This window comes from Amblyomma americanum, chromosome 1, assembly GCF_052857255.1.
Source record: "Amblyomma americanum isolate KBUSLIRL-KWMA chromosome 1, ASM5285725v1, whole genome shotgun sequence".
NCBI classification, from domain to species: domain Eukaryota; kingdom Metazoa; phylum Arthropoda; class Arachnida; order Ixodida; family Ixodidae; genus Amblyomma; species Amblyomma americanum.
The window spans coordinates 298,281,662-298,306,831 of NC_135497.1; the positions used below are offsets into that span (position 1 = coordinate 298,281,662).

General features: G+C 45.0%; 1 protein-coding gene across 3 annotated transcripts in view; it reads left to right on the top strand.

Annotated features, from left to right (window-relative positions):
• LOC144115270 (nuclear pore complex protein Nup133-like) overlaps window positions 1-25,170 on the top strand; it is a 144,638-nt gene that overhangs the window by 25,330 nt on the left and 94,138 nt on the right. For all 3 annotated transcript variants that reach the window (XM_077649577.1, XM_077649578.1, XM_077649579.1), the window contains 5 exons: window positions 319-386; window positions 1,013-1,104; window positions 1,845-1,947; window positions 7,349-7,411; window positions 7,884-7,971. In XM_077649577.1, coding sequence (XP_077505703.1) covers window positions 319-386; window positions 1,013-1,104; window positions 1,845-1,947; window positions 7,349-7,411; window positions 7,884-7,971 — 414 coding nt within the window. The remainder of the gene's footprint in view (window positions 1-318; window positions 387-1,012; window positions 1,105-1,844; window positions 1,948-7,348; window positions 7,412-7,883; window positions 7,972-25,170) is intronic.

Below are 25,170 nucleotides of genomic sequence, written 5' to 3' on the forward strand. Positions count from 1 at the left end.
GTAGATGAACAACAAAATTTGTAACTTTTGATTGTTTAGAGGAGTTGAATAGTGCAAGTAGAGTGGGAAGTACAGTGCGAAACAAATCTAATAGTGAATAGTCGCTATCTATTCTAAGTTTCCCTAACCCTGTGTTTTTCGCGCATCATAGCCATAGTAGCTCTTGTGCCATTAAACGCCACACAACTATAGCTATCCATTTTAAATTTCCAATATTCGTACACCCCAACCATTGAAGCTTGCTCTTGTCTTGTTTTTGTTGCCCAAATGACCGATTTTGCAAATTTTGCTGCATATTTTTCACTCTTTCCTGCACAGGAATGGTGTTGCAATCTTGATGGCTGCCCTGAATCCCCATGTTTCTCAACGGCTCTACTATGCCATTGGTGAGATTTTTGCCGATTATTTTGACTGTACTACTTTCAAAACTCCTCATGAAACATATTCTTGTCTTGTGAGCTTTTACTGAGATTTTGAAGCTGGAGGACATATGCACAGCTGTCTGCCTAGCAAGTGTCTGTTATTTCGGGGCTGTGTTCGTTACTTCCCTGTCTGTCCTTGTCTTTGTGCACTACTAGTACCTGCTATATTGGCATATATGTTGAAATGTCATAGCTGTAGCAAGATTTTAAACTACACAATTAATATGACTTGATGATTTGTTCGTCCCAATATCTCTACAGAAATATTTTCGGTGATTTAAACTTTACAGTTCAGCTGAAAAGGCACTGTGGGAATTATTAGTTTTGTTTGTGTTCCCATTAGGGTGTGTGTATGTAATAGTTGCAATATGAGCTTGACACCTTCAGCCTGACTGCAGTCTGCAAATTGTGCTAAGTGAGGCAGCTGAACATACAATGGCTTTGATGTGTGTAACGCATCTTGAGGGGCAACTTTTTGCTTTATATTTTTTTTCTAGTTTTATTAGAATAGGGTAACAGTCTGTCTGTGTGTTGGCTGATGGCAGCACCATTGTGTACATACCAACATTTTATTGCTGTTTTCTCTCTAGGCACTGTGGATATTCGTAGCTTGGGCTCACCAGCCGACAGACCAGCCAGCTTCACGGACTTCACAGTGCTTCGTTTCCAGGAGCAGTATACGGTCAGTTGCTTAGAGATTCAGCACCCCTTATGGGTGGATGTTGGGTTGCTGCTTTTGGGTCATGTTTGCTGTTTTCTATTTTGTACTTTGCTCTTCTTTTGCTCATATATGTGCCAGTTGTACTATTCATCCGAGGAATTCATTTCTGTGTTTTAGTGTGTAGTCTTTCTTTCTTTATTTTACACAGTTTTCCATTGTTGATATTGGGAAATTGCAGCTAAAGCTGCTATTTTTAATTTTGAATAAAAAAATGAGAATTAATAAAGAAGCATGCTCACATAGGCCTTGCTAGTTTCTAGGTGTACTGATCACTGTTTTTTCAAGATTCTGGATTATCGTCCCTGAACCAATATGTGCAGAAATTTTCTTTTGTTGCACCATTAAGGAATGGAATAGTCATTTAGAAAAGTAAGTGTACATTGCAAATGAAAATGCAATTTTCTTTTTTCCAGAACTGCAACCCTTCTGTTAAAAGATATATGAGCAAGCGGTGCAGCCCTTGAAAAACAATATCGCAACAATTTGGTTGTGGCAATGTTATACTTCCACTGTCACTTAGCGCACATGCCGGTGGTAATTTTTACCATCATTTCATTTGTATCTCAACAACTTTCTGCTCCTCTCCATATTGCAGTGGACTTTTTGTGGCAGTAGTTTTATGAATTGTTGCTCCCCTTAAAATAACTGGATGCTGAACCACAGGTATAAGGTTGAAAAGAATTGCACTCTTTTTCTGACAGGAGAAGGATGAAGAAGCACTGCTGAGCTACAAGTTTGTCCTTCCATCAGCAATGTGCCCCTCCAGCTTTGTGTACAGTGGCACCAAAGTCTACTGTGTGATGTGTGAGTATGCAGTTGATGCATTTTTCCGTCTGACAGGCTTCTGTCAGCAATACGAAATATGCCCATTCACTAGGCCATATTGAATTCCTCGGCATTCTTTGGGGCAACAAGATTGTGCGCATGCACTGAAAACAGGTTACTGGTGGCTTTCCTTCAGACTTCACGAGCAAGCTTGTGATTAACAGATGTCTTACCTAGCAGATTTATTTATTTATTTTTTTATTTATTCAAGTTACTCACAGGCTCCTTTACATTGGAGCATTGTGTGAGTGGGGCAGTACATAGAAGTTAGAGAACAGCGCAAAAAAAAAACACAAAATAACACAAAACACAAAAAAAAAGGACAGAAGAAAAACTTTATACAATAGTTAGCAAGAGGCACTCAGAAGAATACAAATAAAGTAATACAACACACAATAATTACGTGTTTCAAAATGTGGCAACATGGAAATGGAACACGATTTGACAGAAAGGCTAAAAAGTGCACAAGTTAGTTCACACTAAGCAGCAATAAAACATTTTTCGCAAGAATACACAGAACTGAGACAACTAGGCGAAGATTGCGGTTATTTTATCACGAAATGTAGCAGGATTTCTGGTATTAGTAGCATCGTCAGGAAGGCTGTTCCAATAGTTTATGGCACGTGGGAGAGCAGACATGTTGAATGCTTTTGTATGACCAAAAATACGCGTAAAGCTGCTATGATTATGGAGGCGATGAGATGTGCGACATGGCCGTGACAAAGGTAATGTGTGACTGTGAAGACTGAAAATCATTTTATGAAATAAGCAAAGAAGGGCTACGGTACGACATGATTCTAAAGACTCAAGTGATAGCGATAACTTGATCTTAGTGACGCTGGAATGCCGGTTATAATCACGAGCGATGAAGCGTGCAGCACGGTTCTGTAGAGATTCGAGATTACGTGTTAGATACGCTTGGTGAGGTGACCAGATGGGTGATGCAAATTCTAGTTGTGGGCGGACAAACGTCTGGTAGGCTAGTTTTCGAGTGTCAGATGGTGCACCATGAAGATTACGCTTTAAGTATCCAAGGGTTCGTGAAGCCTTAGCTGTAATTTTATTAATGTGTGTCGACCAGGAAAGGTTTCGACTTAGGTGAATGCCGAGATATTTATATGAGGACGCTGTTGTCACATGATTACTGCAGAGCGAGTAGGTGAAAGAAGAGTTTGAAAGTTTACGGCTGAAAGTCATTAATTTACACTTATCAGTGTTGACCGGCATTAGCCACATGGAACACCAGTTTGTTATATGGTCTAGATCTTTCTGTAAAGCGATATGATCGGTTTGATTAGAAATTCTGCGGTAAATAATACAGTCGTCAGCAAACAAACGGATGTTAGAGGTAATGTCGGTTGGCAGATCGTTAATATATATTAAAAATAGTAACGGGCCCAGGACACTGCCCTGGGGAACACCGGACGATACTTCAGAGAGAGAGGATGAACAATTATTTATACTGGTAAATTGTTTGCGAAATGAGAGGAAATTTCTAATCCATGATGGCGTTAATGAGTCGATATTGAAAGCAGAGAATTTGGCAATTAAACGACAATGTGCTACCCGATCAAAAGCCTTAGAAAAGTCGATGAAAATGCAATCAGTCTGTTGGTTATCATTCATGTTAGTCAGAACTTCGTGCGTAAATTCCATGAGTTGAGTATCGCATGACAGTCCTTTTCTAAAACCGTGCTGATGAGGGTAAAAAAAACGGTTTTGTTCAAGGTGCTGCGCAACATTTGAAGCAATGATATGTTCTAGGAGCTTACATGCAATACTGGTTAAAGATATAGGTCGGTAGTTACTGATGTTACTTCTGTCTCCGGATTTGAACACGGGGATGACTTTGCCTATTTTCCAATCAAACGGAAGTTCACCTGTAGATAAAGACTGCTGAAAAATGTGATACAAGATTAAGCTGCTCGAGTTTATAGTGAGTTTAAGAATTTTGGCGTTGATTCCGTCAACACCAGAGCTAGTGGACATTTTAAGGTTTTTGATAAGTGACGCGATGCCTTCAACAGATAATTCGATGGGGGTCATATATCTGTAGTCGACTTCGGCGGTGGCAGGAATGTTAGAAAGATCTTCATGGGTGAACACTGAAGTAAAATAATTGTTAAAGATAGTCGCACTTTCTTCGTCAGTAATGAAATTTCCGGTATTGTCCTGTAGAGCGATTTGGGTATGAGTGTTAGTTGGGGATATTGTACGCCAGAATTTTTTAGGGTTGTTGCGCATAAGGGATAGAAGATCATGAGAATAAAATTTATGTCTCGCTTTACGAACGGCACGGCAGTATTGTTTTTCGCAGTCTTTCTGTTGCAGTTTCAGAGAGGGAGATCCAGATTTTTTCATTGCTTTAAATAAGCGCTTTTTATTCTTAATTGTGCGAAGTGACCTATGATACCATGGCTTAGAAATGTTGACCCGAAATGAAGTTTGTGGTACGTGAGCAACCATTAATGACAGCAACTTTTCTTTAAATAAGGTCCAGTTTTCATTGACGGTACGGGAAGAGAAAGTGGAAAGGTACGAGGAGCAAAATTCTTGCAGACCAACGTTAAGAGCTTTGCAATCAGCTTTTTTATAGTTGAAGGTGAGCTTAGACATTAGACGCCGCGTATGTGATGGAATGCTAACTGCAAAATTAAGAATCAGATGGTCACTGAATCCCTCACTAGTAGAGACGATGCTTGAATTGTCGGGGCATGAAGTCAAAACAAGGTCAAGAATATTCGTTCCGCGTGTAGGTTGGTTTACTAACTGAGTTAAAGAAAAATCTAAAGTTAAGTCGATGAAGTCTTTAGAACAGCGAGAGTCAGAGGTGAGGTTAGACCAGTCAATGTCCGGGAAATTGAAGTCCCCCATCAGAAATATATTAGCTTTAGGAAACTTGGTCCTTATGGCACTGAGGTTATCGGGCAAGTGAGATATGAAAGCAGCGGAGCTATCTGGTGGTCTGTAACATGCACCTATTATTGAATTAACGAATGATGACGTAATGCAGATCCATATAATCTCAAGGGGACTGGGTAAATTAACAAGATGAGATGCTATACGCTTCTTGACGGCTATTAGGACACCTCCTCCTCTTTTGTTTTCTCTATCTTTGCGGAAGATTATGTACTCGTTGGTATCGGGCAGTACCTCAGTGTCAGAAATATCAGGATTTAGCCACGTTTCAGTTAATGCTAAAATGTCACACTCACTGTTATCCAGGTATGAACATAGTTCAACACGTTTGGGTAGCAAACTACGCATATTAGTGCATGATAAGTGTAATCGTGATGGCGTGTGATTACGACAAGTAGAGTTTGAATGATCGATTGTACCAGCTATCTTTTCCCTTGTGAGCTATCTTGTAGATCGAGTGACGCTCCCAGATGCAACATCAAATACGAAGGTGACGTCACCGATGTGCAGTCTGTCTACGCTAAGTTTATACGTGGCGTTTTGTGACTTCGCAAAATCAAGTAGGTGTTTCCTTGATATTCGTGTTTTTAACGAAAAATCTTCTCGTACAGCATAATTTGTATTCTTGAATTTGGGCCCCTTGTCCAGAACGAGCTGTTTGTCTTTGAAAAGTGCAAATTTAACAATGACAGGTCTGCATTTGCCTTCCTGGTACTTCCCGAGGCGATGTGCGCGCTCTATTTGAGACGGCTCGACTGTTACACCGAGGGTTTCCGAGCATAAGTTTATTACTTTTGTCTCTTTTAGATCAAGCAAACGGCAAAAGAACTGCCAGGAGGGGGAGACTGCAAGTGCCAGAAAAGTAGCGAAGAAAGTGACTTTGGTACATTGAGTGGTGCGGTTGTCCTGACTGAAAACAAATTTGTCTGTGGTTTAGCTCTGGTTAAACCTGCAGTGACGCGATAGCCACAGCTGGCCAAGTCGAACTCGCTCATTCGAATTGCAAAGTCAGTCTTTCGCCGCTCCGTTTCGCTGGGCATTCTTTCTTCATCTTCGTCCCATGACGTGATTCACTCTCTCCCCCCTCCCACTCAGTTTCGCTGGCGCGCCGCGCCGCTGGCAGCTGCTCTGCACCACGTGACCAACCACGCACCATGTGACCAACCACGTGACCACGTGGCAGCGGCACAGTGGCCACGGCACCGCCACGCTGGAGGCTCGAAATGCTAGAGTAAAGTAGCTATCGCTACAAAAAAGAAATGGTTACAGATCAGTAATACGAATCTGATGGGGTTACGGAAAATACTCATATCATCTAAACCGTACAAAACCCGTCTGCAGAAGGACGAGAGATGCATTCGCGCAGGCTTATTTACATCTGATGGGCCACGCTCCACCGCTCACTCGCAACATCGGTGATCGCTAAATCGTAGTGCGTTGGCGATATGTGGTCTGCACGCTGCCACTCACTGCTCACGCTGCATACTGCATGTCTAGCAATAGTGGCATTGGTGATGTGCGGACAGCACTGAGCGTTCACGGATGCAGTCGCAGCTTGCACATTCATTTTTGCTATTGTAGCACGGTAGAGTGTCCAGATATTCAAAATTTTGCCCATTGTACACAACACATTCCAGCAAGGGAATTTTACAAATTTGTATCATTCCAAAATTTATATGAACTGCAGTTGTATCATGGAAGTATCATTCCAAAATTTATATCAACCGCGATCATATCATGGATGCTGTACTGTACAGTAAAGCACGACGTGATGCTACATCACTGGCCTGTTAGCTTGTTGAGGCCGGCTAGTTGGTATCAGTTTATGATAGACCTTTTCATAAACAGGCCAAGGAGCGCTGCCTTATTGGGCACTGGACTGTGCTCGTGGCACAGGAAGAGTTGGAGGATTAAGCTCCCCAACGCTTTTCCCGCAATAAAAATAAAAACGGTTTTTCCGGGGTTTGTGAGAAGGTCTATATATGGCAACCTCTTGAAATAAGCTCTTTTTTTGTGAGGAGGAGGAACATAACTACATGAGCTCTAAATGTCAACTGACGGAATTTAATGATTTCTTGTGTGTGCCTATCCTTGCCTATGCTGATTAAAGAACACTTTTCAAAGAGTGGTGTACAATGTTTGCATGTGTTATAATGTAGTACAAGCAGTTCGTCTTGTTCATTCTTGTTCTCTACGTTGCGTTTATGTTCACGAAGGAGGTCATTAATGCAATGACCAGTTTCTCCTACATATACTGCCATCCACTTCTGTCTGTGTTCCTTGTTTTCTGATGAGCTCCAACCTTAGCAAAGAGTGAAACAATAAGGCTAAGGTTCGACGGGAGTATTTGAAATTAAATGTCTTCCGCTGTACGGTTAGTTAAACATTGCATGCCAGGTCTGCAGTCAATAGTGTGCTTTTGCTTGAGTCGGCAGGTTTATATACGTTTTTTTTTTTTCAGCTGGCAGCGATGTGGGTGACCTGGATGTTATTGAGTTCAAGAAAGACAAGCTTCTAGGAGCAGGTGAGACGACAGCACCAATGAGGCACGCAAAATATTTAGTTCCAACAGCTTGGGCTGGCTTATCAGTGTAATAAAATCTGCATTGAAGTGCAAGAGCTGACCTGAATATAAACAGACTTCTGTTTCTTTTTATGGCAAGTTTTTTGTTGCTGCTACAGTTATCAAGCAACATGCCATGTCTGGATGCACACAGTACAGCCAGTAATACTAGTGCTGAAAACAGCAGGAAAAGTCATGCATTTTTCTTTGTGTGTTTTCACTCTCTTCACCGTTTAACAATAGCACTGTAATTGTTGCAGGTATATGCACTTCTACTGCAGTGCTTGCAGTGGCACCAGCTGTAAACTGTGCCACATGTGCCAAACCTTATCTTCCTTTTCATTTTTTCTAAATGATGAAAATAATGACAGTAGATGTTTGGTTCTGCCACTTCTTTTTAGCAACAGGTGCTTCTCGTTCTTTTGATTTGCAGGCTGCTATGAGGAAACACCATTGTTCTTTTCCCGTGTCAACGGCATTGTTTGCATTCGTTCAGTCCATGCAACCGCACGTGATGCAAGGTCAGTGCACCTTTGTGTGTGAAACTTTTGCTATTTTTTTTTGTTTTCTCTCAGTTTTCTTTGATACAGAGTGAACATCACTGGGTTGACAGGGAGTTTATTTGCTCATAAGTGCTTGCAGGATGTGCCTGCTGTGGTGGCTTAGTGGTTATGTTGCTGAGCTGCTGATTCCAAGATCACAGGATCAAATTCTAAGTGTTGCAGCCACATTTCAGTGAAAGTACCCCAGGGGTTCTAGATTAATCCTGAGCGCTCTGCTATGGCATCCCTCGTAGCCCATTTGTTGCTTTTGGACGTTAAGCCCCACATACTACTAAGTAAAAGCTCATTAATTCGAGACTCATCAATTGTAAAATCTGGTTAATTTGAACTGCTGATGCAGTCTCGGCAAGCACCCATGGAAGTCTGTGGTGTCGAACGCTCACTAATTCGGGCATTAATTCAAACGGGCTCCCGAGGCAGCATCCAGGAATGACCGACACAGCAAGCCGTCATCACAATAGCCCTACTCAAAACAGCTGCATGCTGCAGAGTTGCGGACGGACCTCTGCCATGCATGCAATGGCAGTCGTGACGAAAACTGGACGAACCCGTCTCCAAGAATTGTCTGACCGTGTAGTTTTCGGCTTCGCTTTGTGGAGCTTCGCATCAAGCCCACATCGACGACAGCTATAGGCCACGCATCAGCCATCCAACCGAGCTCAGCTGTTCACAGTTTTAGATGTCGATTGGCGCCGCCACAGGCTTCACTCTTTCATTTGCATGGTTCTTCTACTGTGCCAAAATTGCGCACTTGTCACACGCCATTTGCTGTTTGCACACACAAGCACGGCCACACGTCTTATCTAGCAGCCATAGATGAAGCCTTCTCACAGCCACTTGTGAAGCTCTACCGCTACTCCAACGCATTCTGAAGGATGCTGCGAGGGCTCTTGCCGTTTTGGAGCAGTTCTGCTGTGCACGCAATAAGGTTTTAATTGAAATGTGAAATATAGTCTTTGTCGCATTGTTCTCATCTCAAAAGCAGGCAACCATTGCCCAATTTTTTTACTAAATAAATTTGTCGTAATGCAAGTGGTTCTTGTCGGTATTTTCGAGGTAATTCGATAATTTGAACTTCCAATAATTTAGACATTTTTTCTGGTCCCTTGAAATTTGATTTAATGACCTTTTACTGTACTGCTATGCTTACAGGATGTAAAGTTGTGTGCTCAGCAGTGCCACTTTTGCATTTTTAGACTTGCTCAAAGGCTTGAAATGCCTGTGCTGTGCTCATGCATTGATCTGGGCTGGCCACAAGCAACTGAATTAATGATAGAATGTATGAAAACCTCTGTGGATGCAGATGTGCATGTCACTGTGAATGATGCACCACCTACATGTTGTATCCTTGTTTGGGCAGTTAGTGAAACTGGCTGCATCAAAATTGAACATAATGGTCATGTTCAGGTTTGCTTAGGTGGAGCTGCACGTGCAGTTTTTCACCAAAACTGAAAACACCTGTTGCCCTTGTGGCTGCAGGGCTGATGCTTCCTTTGCATGCTGAACATGAAAGGTCTCCTCAATTTGGCTGCACTTTCTGCACTAGTTCAAGTGGTGCAGCACTCTCGCTCTTGATTTGTCAGTGCAGCTAGGGCCACCTGCACTTCGACATTTGATTTCACGTCGTGCCACATGAGTTCCGCTCTTCTGCACTAGCCTTTTGGCAAGGTCTCTTCTCATGCAAGTCAACGTTTATAGATATACTTCAGTTTCGAAACTCTCAGCTGGAGCCGGGCTGGAGGTAGGGTTTTCCTTCCCAGTTAATGAACGTTGACTGCAAGTAAATAGCTAAAATTTCTAAAAAACTGCTCGCCGACACACAGGGATATGCATCGGGTCGTGCATAGCGCCAATTCTGAGTAATCTGTTTTTAACAAAACTTGGCAAGGCTGTTTCCAGCCACCTTGACAGCTTGGACGTAATCAAGGTCTTTAGATTTGTTGATGAATTTTTTATTCTTGTTAAGTGTGACCAAGGCTAACTTGAGTCAAAGGCTCATAGCATCTTAACTACCATGACAACATTTTAAACCGCTTGTTTTAACATGCGAATTGCCCATCGATAACTCCATTAGATTTTTAGATATTAAATTCACCTTTCACGCTCATCACATATGCTGGGCCTACCAGCCGCGAAGCAACAAGCCGATGCTGCCATATCACTCCGCTCATTCAAAACTGATAAAAAGAGGTATTGTCAATTTATGTTTTCGAAATGCTCTCCAGAAATCTTGTCCGCACATGATGACCGATAGTTTTCAAGAGCAGTCCAAGAGGCTTACTAATGCCGGATACCCCTCCCATGTTCAAGTTTCTGTTGCAGAAAAACTTGTTAAGAGAATGAAACCAGAAAATCAATGTAATCCAAACCCAGTTCCTCGTGAACGGAAAAAACCTTGTTGTATTACCTTATCTACACAAGATTTCCCACAATTTAAAAAGAATTGGTCAACGAGCGAATGCGACCGTCGTGTTCTCGGCGCCGAAAAAACTTGCAACGTTGTGCAAACTGGGAAAAACCAACACCAACAAAGCGCGCGGATGCGCAACTAGGCACCAGAAGCCCTACGTCACGTGCGATGAAGGTGTTGTATATCAAATTCCCTTGTCATGCGGGAAACACTATATCGGCCAGACGGGGAGATGTCCGAACGAGCGCCTAATGGAACACGCTCGCAACGTCAGAAACGGGCAAGGCAGATCGCTGGTTGACCACATTCTCGCATGCAAGTCAAAACCCTGTAAGCCTTTATTTGATAAAAGTCTTATAATAGGAAAAAGTAGAGAAAGGTTAACACGCGAAATCATTGAAGCCGAAAAGATAAATAGGTCAGGATGCTCGTGTGTAAGCACACCTTCCATTCTCCTCTCAGATAAAGAGCTCGTTTTTCTAAGAAATCGATACTGTTCGCACGTCTGATTGCTGTTTTCTGGTGTATAAATGTGATGCTTCAGGAGAATACAATTTGTTGGAAGTTAGCGCTCGTGGTGTTCGTCTCTCGTCTCTTTTGTGTCCTCGTCTTTTGCTGCGCTACAGTGTATTGGAACTATGTACCAACAAGCCCAAAAAGCCACGCTATTTAAAAAATATCACGTGACAGCGTCCCTCGTGCGCCCGAATGCGCCGCGATTACAGCGCTCTCATCCGTGATTTGTAAAAATACATCGCCAGCGCCGCGCCTTCTCTTCGCTTACTGATCCGGAGTTCCTGGGTTCGAACCCGACCGCGGCGGCTGCGTTGTTATGGAGGAAAAACGCCAAGGCGCCCGTGTGCTGTGCGATGTCAGTGTACGTTAAAGAACCCCAGGTGGTCGAAATTATTCCGGAGCCCTCCACTATGGCACCTCTCTTCCTTTCTTTCATCCCCTCCATTATCCCTTTCCTTACGGCGCGGTTCAGGTGTCCAACGATATATGAGACAGATACTGCGCCATTTCCTTTCCCCTAAAACCAATTATTATTATTATCTCTTCGCTTACGAGAAAGTGCTATCTTTGCTCGGCTCCTGCGTTACCGGCAGCGGCTGGCGACGCGTTGTGCATTCTGCTCGCGTGAGAGTGCAATTATCGCCGCAGAATACCTTGAGAACGTCTACGCGATTTCAGTTCTGAAGAACGGTTAGGTTTTTTCAAGATCTTGGTTCAAGTTAGGTGGGACGCTCTCTATACATATAACTGTGCGAGGAAGGCGCTATGAACTTACACAGTAGACTGACACACGCTTAAAAAGAACGGTTTACTGATGTTTTGAATCGTTTTAAGCGTGTGTCAGTCTACTTTACAAGTATATATATGTATATATCAGGGTTCTCCATAGGAATTTCTGAAAAAAAATTGGCGAACGAGAGGGGCGGAGGGGGTTATAAATTAAGATTCACGACAGCAGACGTTCTAGCGCGACCACACAATGTAAGAGAGCTTATTACTGCATTCTGAACCTACTAATTACACTTCAAGCCTCTAATTCTCCAGCCTGCGGCGTTGCATAGCCGCAACGCGGCTTGCTGGGAGATGCCCTGGTCTCGAGCGGTGAGCTTGTGCACGGCGGCGGTGATCCTTTCATCTGCAAACAGGCCCTTGGTCGCCGAGGGACGGAAGGAAAGGCGCCAGTCGATGTCCAGGCCAAGTTACCGCGCCGATTTAGGCCAAAGAATTGAAGTCCCGTCCAGTGACAGTGGCACAAGACGCGCGCGCGAGCGCGAAACGCAGGCCATGGCCACCGATTTGTCCGCGCTCAGCGACAGACCAAGGCCGCGCAAGCCGGCGTCGATTGCGGTCAGAGCTCCCTGAAGGCACCCCCGCATGCGGAGCGCCTCGCCCGTTGGTCCCTGGCACCACAGAGCTATGTCGTCTGCATATATGGACATGTACACATGGCGTCGGGCGCTCGTGGAAGGCAAGCCGACACCACTGACATATGGCCACATTAAACAGAAATGGTGATAAGACAGAGCCCCGCGGCGCGTCCAGGTCCACCGGACGAGGCTCAGAGAGCTGACTCCCTACTCGTACACGCATGGTGCGTCCGCTCAGGAAGCCGCGAACATATTGCAAAAGGCGCCAGCTCACATCGGCCCCCTCAAGCACCGCGAGAATTGGTGCGCAGTGAAGGTTTCAAAAGCGCCCGGGACGTCCAGTAGCAGCAGCACCGCAACCTAAACTGCCGCGCTGGCGTGTTCCAGCGCTGTGACAACCTCCGATATTGAATCAACCGTGCACCGCATCCGGAAACCCGTCTGCCGCTCGTCAAACAAATCAGCCTCCGCAGCCGGCTTTAATCGTTCAGACGCTGCAACGCCAATGGAGGCGTCTGGCAAGATTTCCTGGGGAGCGCTCCTCTCGAACGATGGTGGCGCCACTCAATGAAGTCACACGCATGCGCAGTAGGCTGAAGCGCAGGTGCATTGTCTGCTGGCGCGTCGCGCATGCGCAGTGCATTATCATATACTGAGTTCCCAGTTACGACATAATACACCAACAGCTATCATTACTAATTTTCTAATTAACCAATTACAATTATCAACTGCCAATTAAATATTTACTAATTACTAATGAACTAATTATTATTGAACTGTGAGGACACTTGTCTCCTTACGTAAATGAATTTTGAAGCGAAAAGCTTCACTACGCTAGTCAACACCGCGCTTCGCGCGAGCCGGGTTATGTCGGAGCACGAGTGACGACACGCATGGCGCAGGTCGCCGCCGCCGACTCCGTCGCCTTTTCTCTCTCTCTCTCTCGCTCCCAAGTCACACCGAGCACCAGGTGTTCCACCACTGCACAGCGCCGCGCATTTCCTCAAAATAATAATAATAATAATAATAATTGGTTTTGGGGGAAAGGAAATGGCGCAGTATCTGTCTCATATAACGTTGGACACCTGAACCGCGCCGTAAGGGAAGGGTAAAGGAGGGAGTGAAAGAAGAAAGGAAGAATGAGGTGCCGTAGTGGAGGGCTCCGGAATAATTTCGACCACCTGGGGATCTTTAACGTGCACTGACATCGCACAGTACACGGGCGCCTTGGCGTTTTTCCTCCATAAAAACGCAGCCGCCGCGGTCGGGTTCGAACCCGGTCGTCACACATTACTAATATTTCTACAGCCGCATTGAGAAAGCTATGGGTTTTACGTAGAAAGCTAAAAACTGCCCCAGCACACATGAAAAAATTGGCTTACGAAACTTGGGTGCGGTCTATACAGACCGCCATCTGGTATCATGTCCGATTTTTGTGACTATTTAGAAAGTGCACTGAGTTATGTTGGAGCCATTACAAAGTCGTTTGTTATTCTCGGAGATGTGAATATTGATACAATATCGGACAGCACGAATGCAAACGAATTCCGCGACATTATGCACCTGTACGCTTGCACTAATGTTGTGACAATACCTACAAAGGTGACTATTGATACCGCAACGTCCCTGGATATCTGTGTTACCAACATGAGTTGTGAGGATATTTCTGCTGGAGTCATGATATGCGACCTCAGTGATCACCTTCCAGTATTCTGCTTGGGACCCCCTGTGACTGGTAAATATAAAGGTAGCAAAGAAAGTACCTGGTATCGCACAATTAATGACCAAAGCCTGCGACATTTTTGCAGCCTAATCGAGAAAGAAAGCTGGGACGACGTTTACAAGGAAACTAATGCTACAGTCGCCTACAAAATGTTCCTGAGTAGGCTGCTACAGTGCTACGATGCAGCTTTTCCCTTGCGCGAGCATAAAACAAAACGAAAAAGAATGCGGAAACCCTGGCTGACTGTTGACTTGTTTAAACGAATAAGAGAAAAAAACAAGAAGTTTCATGCTTTTCTTAAATGTCGTGATCTGCAGTTACTGAAAGAATTTAAATCCTACAGAAACAAATTGATCTCAGACCTGAAAAAAGCAAAGATCGAGTACTTTCAGGCTCAAATTCTTCGTGCTCGCAACGACTATAAAAGGTTATGGGAGATGGTTAACGACCTAATGAACGAAAGGCGCTCAAGCCATTGTGTAACAGATATCACAGTCGATGGCGAACGTCTGTCTGATGATCAGCTTGCTGAAGAAATGAATCTTAGGTTCATTAGCACAGGGAAATATACAGGCCAACTTGCTAGCATGTCCTACTATACACATGCAAACAGTCCAATGAGCTCTATCTCGCTTTTTCCGTGCAATCCAACTGAAATTTGCAAAATAATCGGAAGCTTGAAAAGTGACGTAACGCCTGGAGATGACGGTATAAAGGCTTTGCCAATTAAACATGTTGCAAATCATATTAGTCATGTGTTGTCCTATATAATCAACTTAATGCTTCTTACTGGGGAGTTTCCGGATGACCTGAAGATAGCTAAAGTAGTACCCGTGTATAAAGGCGGCGGTGCAACAAATATGAATAACTACCGGCCAATCTCTGTTCTAACTGTATTCTCAAAAATATTTGAGCGCGTCATTAATGATAGACTTAACAGCTTTTTTCAGAAACATAAAATAATAGCTGATGCACAGTATGGTTTTCAAGCAAATAAGTCTACGGAACAAGCTCTTATACATATAAAAGAAAAAATTATTGAAAACATAGAGAAGAAACTCTTAATCCTTGGTCTATTTATAGATCTTCGGAAAGCGTTCGATACTGTGCAACATGACATATTGATAAAAAAGCTAGAGATCTGCGGGATTCGGGGCGTTGCGCTGAGGCTGTTGCAAACGTACCTGAAAGACAGATTACAGTATGTAGTCATAAACGATCGCACTTCGAGTAAAATGAAGTTAGAACACGGCGTCCCTCAAGGATCAATTTTGGGGCCTTTACTCTTTCTTATATATGTGAATGATATAACTATGATACCAGGATCCCCCCAGTTAATCATGTATGCTGACGACACGAATATATTTTTTACAGGAACAACAAAAACATGCCTTGAAAAATCTGTCAATGATTACTTATTAAAACTTTCCAGGTGGCTACAAGCCAATCGCATTACTCTAAACACAACAAAATCTAAATACGTAATTTTTAAACCGACAAGCGTTAGGGATCAGAACCCTATTAGCATCAGATATGAAGGTAGCCTATTGGAGGAGGTCACTGAGCAAAAATTCTTGGGTGTATGGTTCAGCAGTGATCTGTCCTGGAACGCCCATGTTAGTTGCCTTAAGTCTGATTTATCACGGATCATTGGTTGTCTTTACAGAATCCAGCACTTGATTCCATCTTGGATGAAGCAGACATTATATTATTCTCTATTCTATTCTAGAATTAGTTATGGTATTTTAGTCTGGGGTACGACAACTGAAACTAATTACAAAAAATTAATTACTTTACAGAAGAAAGTGTTACGCATATGCGAAAATTATCATGGCGAAAATAGGGAACTAAGAACGCATCCACTTTTATTAAAGTACAGTATGCTGAGGGCAGACAAGGTATACTACTTTAAGTTGCTACAATGGATACATAAAAATCGCTTGTATGTCACATCCACAGACAGAATAAACTTGTACGCTATCAGAGACCCGAAAATAGAGATGCCGAGGATAAGGTCAAATTATGGTCGTCAAGCACTTTCTTTCCAAGTTATCAGAATTCTCAATAGAAGAGATATAAATATTAATTACAGTAAACCCTTCTCCACTTTCAAAAACGAATGTAAGGGAGCTCTTCTCTGCAGCGATGTCACCTATAGCAATCGCTAAAATTTCTTATGCGAGCAAGTTGTGGTCTATTTTTTTCTTTTTTTTACTGATTCTGTGTTCGCCTCTCTGTACTCTTTTTTTGTGTTTATATGTACATAATGTCTTGTTTTTCAGTAGGCTAGAACAAGCCTTAAGTAGAACTTTGTTATTTGATGTAGTGTTTCATGTATGTCTTGGTCCTTGTTTCTTATTTATATACTCATCGTACATTTATTATGCAAATTTTTTGTCACGCGCTTCTGTCTTTTTTTTTTCTGTATGTATTTTCTTCCGTATGTATTTTCCTCTGTATAACGCTTACATCTGGCCTACTTTTTTTACCGGCCCGCCGGACTGTTATAATTTGTCATTTGTATGTTTGTTTGTCATGTAGTGGGGGGCTGAGGCCCTGTCAGGCAACATTGTGCCTTTAGCCTCAGCCCCTTCTTAGGCAAACGTCTAAGCAACAAATAAAAAAGAAAGAAAGAATATGCCTCAGTCGTTTGGGACCCGTACACGAAAAAGGACATAATGGTCCTTGAAAAAGTAAATAGGAAAGCGGTTAGGTTTATATACGGAAAATACAAAAGGGAAGACTCTCCATCGCAGTTAATGATGTCAAATAACATTCCTACGCTAGAAGTCCGCCGAAAGATTAATAGATTGGTATTCTTGTTTAATAGTTTAACAGGTAAAAATAAATTGAAGCTACCGGAGTGCATTAAGCGTCCTCTAGTGAGAAGGACTCGGAACGTTCTTGAACATTCACTTACTCCCCCTTTTCGCCAAAACTAACAGTTTTAAATACAGTTTTTTCCCTAGAACAGTGCAAGATTGGAATTCGCTACCGGAATCTGTTTTTTCCTCGCAAAATTTTTCTGATGCGTTAAATCGTCTATTTACCTGCTAATATTGATTATATGTATGTTTTGTATACGTGTGCTGCTGATATTGTATAAGTTTATTGTTTGGTTTATTCTTTTGGTATCCGTGCGCTGCTAACATTATATAAATTTATTCTTTTGGTCTCCGTGTGCTGCTAATATTGAATAACTTTATTCTTTTGGTTATGTATCATTATATGTTCACTCCTGCTTGGGCCAAGCAGTGGCCTGCAGTATTATGAAATAAATAATAAAATAAAATAAATAACTCCGGATCAGTAGTCGAGCGCCCTAACCACTGAGCCACAGCGGCGGGGCATTCCTCAAAATGCAACTTTCAGTTTTCAGTTCTTTCTTCTTTCCCTCCCTCCTTTATCCCTACCTTTACGGCACGGTTCGGGTGTCCACCGAGATATGTGAGACGGTTACTTTGCCAATTTGCTTTCCTCAAAAACCGAAGAAAACAAGTGAGCCGACGGCGTTCATAGAATTCATTTGCCTTGAGAAGTTTGCAAAGGCTGTTCATTTTCACGAAAGGAACTACGCACAACGGCTCCTTGGGTCTGTGGGGACCTCAATCTCGCTTTCATGTACATGGCGTTGGTGTCAAAAGCCTGCTTTGATTGCGTTCTGCACACTGGATAGGCAGGGCGTCCTCCCTGCCACCCTGGGAGGTCGCATGTAGTTAATGGTTGATCGTGAGAGATTGATCATCAAATGAATGCTGCGGCCTGGGTATTGCTGCAGTACCGCATGTCAGCCACAACGCTGTCAGCGCTAATTCATTCATTCCACATCTCTCTAACCACGAATCAAAGCACGAATGAGGCGTCCACATATCCAGGGAGCCAGTTATGCGTCCTTCCTTTGTTCAGAGCCATCGTCATCTAGAACATTGTCAACCCCAACGCCAATGGACACAGTGAACGCCGATATTTTTCGCTTTGTGTATCCTGGATTAGCTGAGCTAATCCACATTATTTTTTACGTGGAGTAATGCAAAAACATGTGTTTTGAGGAAATGTTTTTGAGGAAACGATGCAGTAGCTCTCAGATCTCAAAATCTCTGTAGACACCTCAACCACGTTTGATTTACAGTTATAGTGGGACACACTTCTGCGAACATTCCTGCTGGCGAGTCACGAGTCTGTAGAGGCTTTCCCCTTAAAACAACACACGAAACGACGTGCAGAAGCAGACGCCGCGTATGCTCTCTGCGTGCCGCAAGCGACGCGGCAGCACTCTTCCCACCGCGGCGGCTGCGTCTTTATGGAGGCAAAACGCCAAGGCGTCCGTGTGCTGTGCGATGTCAGTGCACATTAAAGGTCGCCAGGTGGTCGAAATTATTCCGGAGCCCTCCACTAGGGAACCTCTTCCTTTCTTCTTTCACTCTCTCCTTTATCCCGTCCCTTACGGCGCGGTTGAGGTGTCCACCGCAGTGTGATAGAGATATTGCGCCATTTCCTTTCCCCAACAACCAACCAAATTCACTCTTGCAGCCAGCGCCCTCTAGGCTTTTCATCCCTCTGACGACTAGCTCCATTTGCCATTGCTCTGCGCCGCGGACCACACTTCAAGACGTCGTTTGATCGTCGCGCATTTGTCGCAAGACGCTGCTTTTTGTCGTGAGCTGTTCTCTTTATTTGGACCATGTTCACTCCGAGGCGTGCGGGTTCCGCTCGAGGCACTTTTCTCACCGAATCTGACTCGCTGTCAAGAAGTGGACGAAGAGGAATGCTGCCGTCGTACGGCCGATCGCCATATATGCATAGGTAATGACATTTGCTATTTTTGTTGTCTCATGTGTAATGTTCCTGTGAACCTTTGCACCTCGAGCATAACTAGCGGGACGAGTGGTTTATATTGAAGAAGAGAGCTGGAGCGGGCAGGTCGGTACAGCCGACTGAGAGGACATAACAGCGCTTACGACGGGACAAAGGGAACGAGACGCGCTGACTAGCAACCATATGATTTATTGGAACATGTGAGGCAGCATATAATGGAAGCGTAGTGAGCTATAATACCTATAGAAACCGCGCAACTACCTGGGCGGAATTGTTAGGATCACTGATTAAAAAATGCATTTTCTTGTGGGAAGACGGGCTGCTGGTGCACGTGTGATTAGGCCTCGGAAATAAGCCTATAGGTCTGGTGTTTATATCTGGCCATGATAGCTGTCCGATGCAAAAACTGCTTCACAATTTTCGCTTTCCGCTCAGATAGTTTCTACGTGACTTCTCTATTTTTGGCGTGCTTGCGTTCTATCGTTGATGCAGCGTCTCGTCTCGCCGATGTAGCAATGGCAGCATGGCGTCCACTGCAGCGTTCGTGTTGCGGGCCGGGCAATGTTATTTATATTTCCTTTTCTTTTGCCCACTCTGCCTTTTGTAGCGTGTGTGTAGTATACTAAGATTCCGCCATGCGAAAATTGTGAAGCGGTTTTTTATCGGATCGCTATCATCGCCAGATATAAAGGAGACCTCAAGGCTTATTTCCGAGGCCTACAATAGATGGTGTCCAAAATACATCGGACATTGCGTTACGGCTGAGCTTTGTCACGTTAATTTGGACTTCTGGGTCTTTCCTGCGGTTCCGTTTCTATAGGTATTGCTTGCAGACGTGCGGTTTCGGCATTTCTTTCCTTAATACTAACGCTCACATCGAAAGCAGGGTGTTGTGCGCTGCCTCAAACTGCAGCAACTTCAAAGCAACGGAATGCAACATGTTCCGAGTGCCGTCAAGTAGTGAACGGCGAAAACAGTACGCCGTTGCGATCCGTTCGCAGACTGCTTGCTACGAGCTCCACGGACAGCTCTTGGCTTTGCTTGGAGCGTTTGGTTGGCGGTAAACATTTTAGAGCATTGTGGAAGTTCGGGGATTTGGTCAAGTAGGCTCTTTTCTCTCCTTGAGGAGCACCAATTTCTCGCTCGGACAACTTCGGACACAGCCGTTTTCGCATGACTGCGGTCGTTGGTGTGAAGATATGTGCTGTTCGGCCTCCGTCACTACAGCTCGACAAGATGTTAAAGCACAGAACGATTTATTGCTCAGGAATTTGTGCTGCATGTGAGGTGCTCGAATCCAGAGCTAACACTTAGGGCTTATGCGATCGCAACAGTCAGCTGCAGAAACGGCGACACCGGCCACGGCGGGGTCCCGTTGCCTGACATTGCTGTTCGCAGTGTACGTTTACAGCCACTTTTAGGATTTATGAATTGTTTTGTGGGAACATATTTCCCAACTTCATGCCCAAAGTGAAGCATGTTTTCACCAGCAGAGCAGTCGATCGACATGAGCACACAACAGGTGTGGAGCTGTTAAGTTGAAGTTACCCATTTGGGTGGACCCCCATGTTGCAGTTATGTTTCTCCGTTTCCTATGTGCGGAGAGGGAGGGTGACGACAAGCTGATCACATTACAAAGTGATAAGAATTATTCACCCCGCATTTCCACCAAATATTGCGTGACGGCAAGCAGGGGAAAGCAGGACTACATGACAAATGGCGTTGGAATGATTTAATCGCGTTGGGCCTAGTGCGAGCGCTCCGTGCCACGCCGCTGCCCATTTTGTCGTCTTCTAGTTCGTGACAATACTCTAAGGCAGTAAGTTATGAGAAGCTTCACTTCAGGATAACTAATCTTTAAAAAAAATACGCAGCAGTCGACATTGTCTAGCTGTTTTTCACCTTTCATTGTACAAAACATGGGAGGATTGACATCTCAGACAAATGTTATAATACTGAGCTATCGCTGTGCAGCAAATCATTACTTGAAAACTCTCTGGGTGCTGAACATGCATGTGAAGCAGATAAATGCTTGCGTCTCTAGCTTAAATGTGATTCATTGCATGATTGCATATAGGAATATTGCACTGAATGTTTGACTTATTGATAGGGACGTCGGTGCTTTCAAGAAGTCTGAAATGCTGCAAGGACGGCAGAGACCAATCTGGTGGTCGTTGGGTCAATTATCCGTAAGGATAAAGAATAATAAACATTCTATAAAATTGCTAGTTTTAAAAGGCCAAGGAACAGATTGTGTTCACAGACATCCCAGATTTTTTGGCATCACCAGTGTCTTAGGGACGGTTTGCCAATGTCAGTTAACATTCAAGCTATGCCCAGTGTTCACGCCAAAACTAAAACTGGATGGGAATGCTTTTCGTTCAACATCGCACAACACTTCGGTAAAGGAACTTGTAGAAAACGCTGAAAACAACTCGGATCAAGCCTCTGTGTGTGCTGGAAAAGCCTAAGCATGATTTTTCTACGCTCTACCATGCTATTTATTATAATTTACTATTTGTCACTCAGATCTCTTGCATTAAACTCATTTATTACACGCTGTGCTGTATAATTTGTGCCTGCAAGAGTTTTTGCAAGACAAAGGTTATATCTGATGTTATTACCCACATGACAAGAAGAGTTTCCAATTAACAGCTGATGAACTTCATCATTTTGCAGTTAAACAGTAAAGCTGCTTATGTGAAGAATTAGTTCTGCTTTTGCCTGTGGTCTGCTTTCTGTTTTGTCTTTATGCCTGACTTTATGTTGTGGTGCCTGTAGCAGAGTTGTGCAGCAGGCTTTGATGCTTTGTTTTGACTTGGGGTTTTCATTAAGAAAAACACAAGGCTAGCTAATCTGCCCAGCTGCTTGTGTTATTACTTACCTACCTTACCTTGAACGCTTTGCATGCAATGCACAAGTTTTGAATTTCCACATTTCTGTACATATGCATGAACAGCTGAGGTGCCAGCCATTGGGACATCTGTCCGTACATTGGCTGGTGTTTCTTCTTCGACCAGGCTCCGAGCACTAAGTACAAGAAAGCAAAATGGCTACAGGCTCGCCTCTGCCTTAATGGGAAGCCATAAAGCCTTTTAAGAGATGCCATAAAACAATGCTTTTATTTTAGTACTTCTTTTTCATGTACATAAAGCAGCAATCTGCATGGGGAAATCAAGCACAGGAATTCTTAACATTCAGAGCTGCAAGTTATATGTAAATGGCCTGTAATGTCCCGCACCACCATATGCAGGCTGGGAAATGCATTGCGTCGTTAATTTTGTGTGTGAGTGAGGTTCTTGTGCACGTACCAAAGCCTCAGTAAATGGGCGCACCTCTCTCATGCTGGAATATCTGCTGTATATGTCACTAGCCTATTCATGCCCTTAATTTGACGCACATTAGTAAAGGTTTTTAGCCACAAAGTCTAGGCCCGCATGCTCAGTGCAATTTGTACTGGCAGAAAGAATAGAGTAGGGCTGAAAATGCAACACATTTGTCATGCAGTTGCATTTTTGCATTACAGACGAACTGAAATTGAACTGCTTGAGACAGTTGTTATGTATGCGAGCTAGTGCAGTAATTATTCCATAAGCCATAGCAAATCTTCTACACAGCCGCCGCGGTGGCTGAGTGGTTATGGAGCTCGGCTGCTGGCCCGAAAAACGCGGGTTCGATCCCGGCCGCGACAGTCGAATTTCGATGGAGGCGAAATTCTAGAGGCCTGTGTGCTGTGCGATGTCAGTGCACGTTAAAGAACCCCAGGTGGTCGAAATTTCCGGAGCCCTTCACTACGGCGTCTCTCATAGCCTAGCTGAGTCGCTTTGGGACGTTAAACCCCCATAAACCAAACCAAATATTCTACAAAGCAGTTGAGCTGACAAGACAGTAAAACAGATTGTGCACCTTTGCTAAGGTTGAGAAGCATTGTTAAGTGCATATTTTTGGGCGGAGCACTTTTTAGCGAGTGAACGAAGCGTCCTAAACTTCTGCGCGAACAGACGACGCACGCCGAAAGGTTTGCATTTGCAACGAGTCTTCGCCATTAATTCAAATGCGGAACGTCGAGCGCGGACATAATAATGCACGTACAGCATGCTCACCTTTTTTACGACTTTATTCGCGCGTATTAACACATGAAAAGCCAAATTCATGGTTGTCAATTCCGCATTTCAAGATAAGCGCTGTACCAATTCCTCCTGAAGAACATGCCTGAAGCGTCTCGTCGATTTCAGTGGGCCCCGAGATCGTCGCGGCATTGCGCAGACTGCCCGCTAGGCGACGCTAAAAGATGACCCTCAATTTCGGTTTCAATGGCTGGGAGACTGAAGTGCGGCGCCCGATCATGCTGTTTCGTGCTTATTTTCGGGCTTTGAGCAACATCTTTTATTTTGTTAATGACTAAAACATGTTTTTTAAACATTAATATTGCAACAAGGACTTGAAGTGGCTAGAAATGCAGCAAAATAAGTATTTACACTGCATGATGCATCGTTGTATATTGTACTGTTGCCAATGGCAAGAAATCAATAACTACTTCGGACAAGCAAAAAGGGAAAATAATCCATGACATACAATAAAGACAGGAGGAAGTCCGGAATTACTTGAGAGAGAGATGGATGTTCTTGGGGAAAGGAATAAGAAATTGGGGGGAGCACGACGCGTGCGGTAATTTCTCTCTTTCAGGTGAGGAAATGGTCGTTGCGCCGCGCAGGGGGAGGGTAGGAGGAACAGGATAGTGGGAGAAAGTAGAGTTCGCAGATGCGCAGTCGCGATTCCCGTCTTCGCGTATTCGGGCCGGGAGGGGGAGGCCGCGCCAAGAGCAGAGCGCCGATGCGCACTCGACTGGGAGACAGAGCCGACTGAGAGAGCGAGGGGCGTGGTTTGGAAGCGCGCGGACCGCAGGGAGGCGCAGGTCTCTCGGCCAATAGGGAGGTGGCTGGATGTGCGCGTGAATGCCGGCAAGCGGCGTGTTTACCGAGCATGGAATGCGGGGCAGCAGGCCTGAGTCGATAATCTTGGTAGACAGTTACCGTTACCCATCACCATCTGACGTAACTGTGCGGCACTTCAAAAGGTGCGGTTTGTAGGGGATATCCGCCAGGGAGGGGGAGGTTAAAACCGCTCCAGCAGTTGGGCATCTCGTACATATTGGAGCAGAGCCCCGAAGGCGCGTCGCGTTTTCTCGCGCGGGCCGGCTGGGAAAAGCAGTTGTTGTGCGCTCTCGCAGGGTAGGGCCAGGCGTCTGTAGCTTGCCTCCAGCACTTCTCTGTGCTTCTTGAGGGCAGGACACTTTGAGAGGAGGTGATCGAGCGTTTCCACTTCTCCACAGTCTTTGCACATGGGGCTGGCTGCGCCTCGTAGACGATGCATGCGCTCGGCTGTCCAGACGCAGCCTATGCGCATCCTAAGGAGGGTGGTCCGGTCAATGAGATCGAAGTCACGGGAGCTTATGGGCTTCGGTGCTTTGCCTGCGGCTACTCTGGCATCCGGGTGTTGTGCGACGATGCGGGCTTTGATGTTGTGCCGGGCCACATCGAGGGGGGATATTGCAGTGCACTCCGGTGTGCCGTCGGCGTGAGCTTGCTTGGCCAGTTGGTCAGCCTGCTCGTTGCCGCTGATTCCGACGTGGGACGGGAGCCATTGGAGCAGAACGTCGCGGCCGAGTGCTCGTGCCTGGCGTAGCTTGTTGTCCAGGTTGGCATACATGGGCAGTGTATGGTGCGACCTCCGCAGCGTGGTGAGCGCAGCCTTGGAGTCACTGAGGACGACAGCTGGAGAGAGGTCAGGTGTCTCCAGGATGAGATCAGCTGCCAAGTGCAGGGCGGCAACTTCTGCGGTTGTGGACGAGGCACTGCATGTGAGGCGGCTCTGCCTGGCGATGCCGAGAGAAGGGACTACACATGCGGCAGCCGCTGATGCGCCTCCTTCCAGCACGGATCCGTCGGTATATATTTCTACTCGGCCGCTGCAATCCTCGTGGAGAAGCGCAGCGGTTTCTTGCTGTAGCGCGCAGACGGGTGTGTCTTTCTTGGATCGCACGCCTGGGATGACGGTCTGGATGCTGAGCGGGGCGCGCAGGTGGGGCGGAAGTGCCGGGCTGCAGCTAGAGGGCGGTCGGGCGATGTGCGCGCCAAACAGCTGTGCTGCGCGGCCCATGTGCGAGTGGCGGGCTTCGGACAGTCGGCTGAGGAGTTGCGAAGTTCCCGGAGCTCTTTGCATGCGCTCGACAGTGTTGAGGGCTGTTAGTTGTGCCCGGAGAGAGATCGGCCATGTGGCAGCTTCTGCATAGGTGGCAGGTACTTGCGACCAGCGCGGCAGGCGCA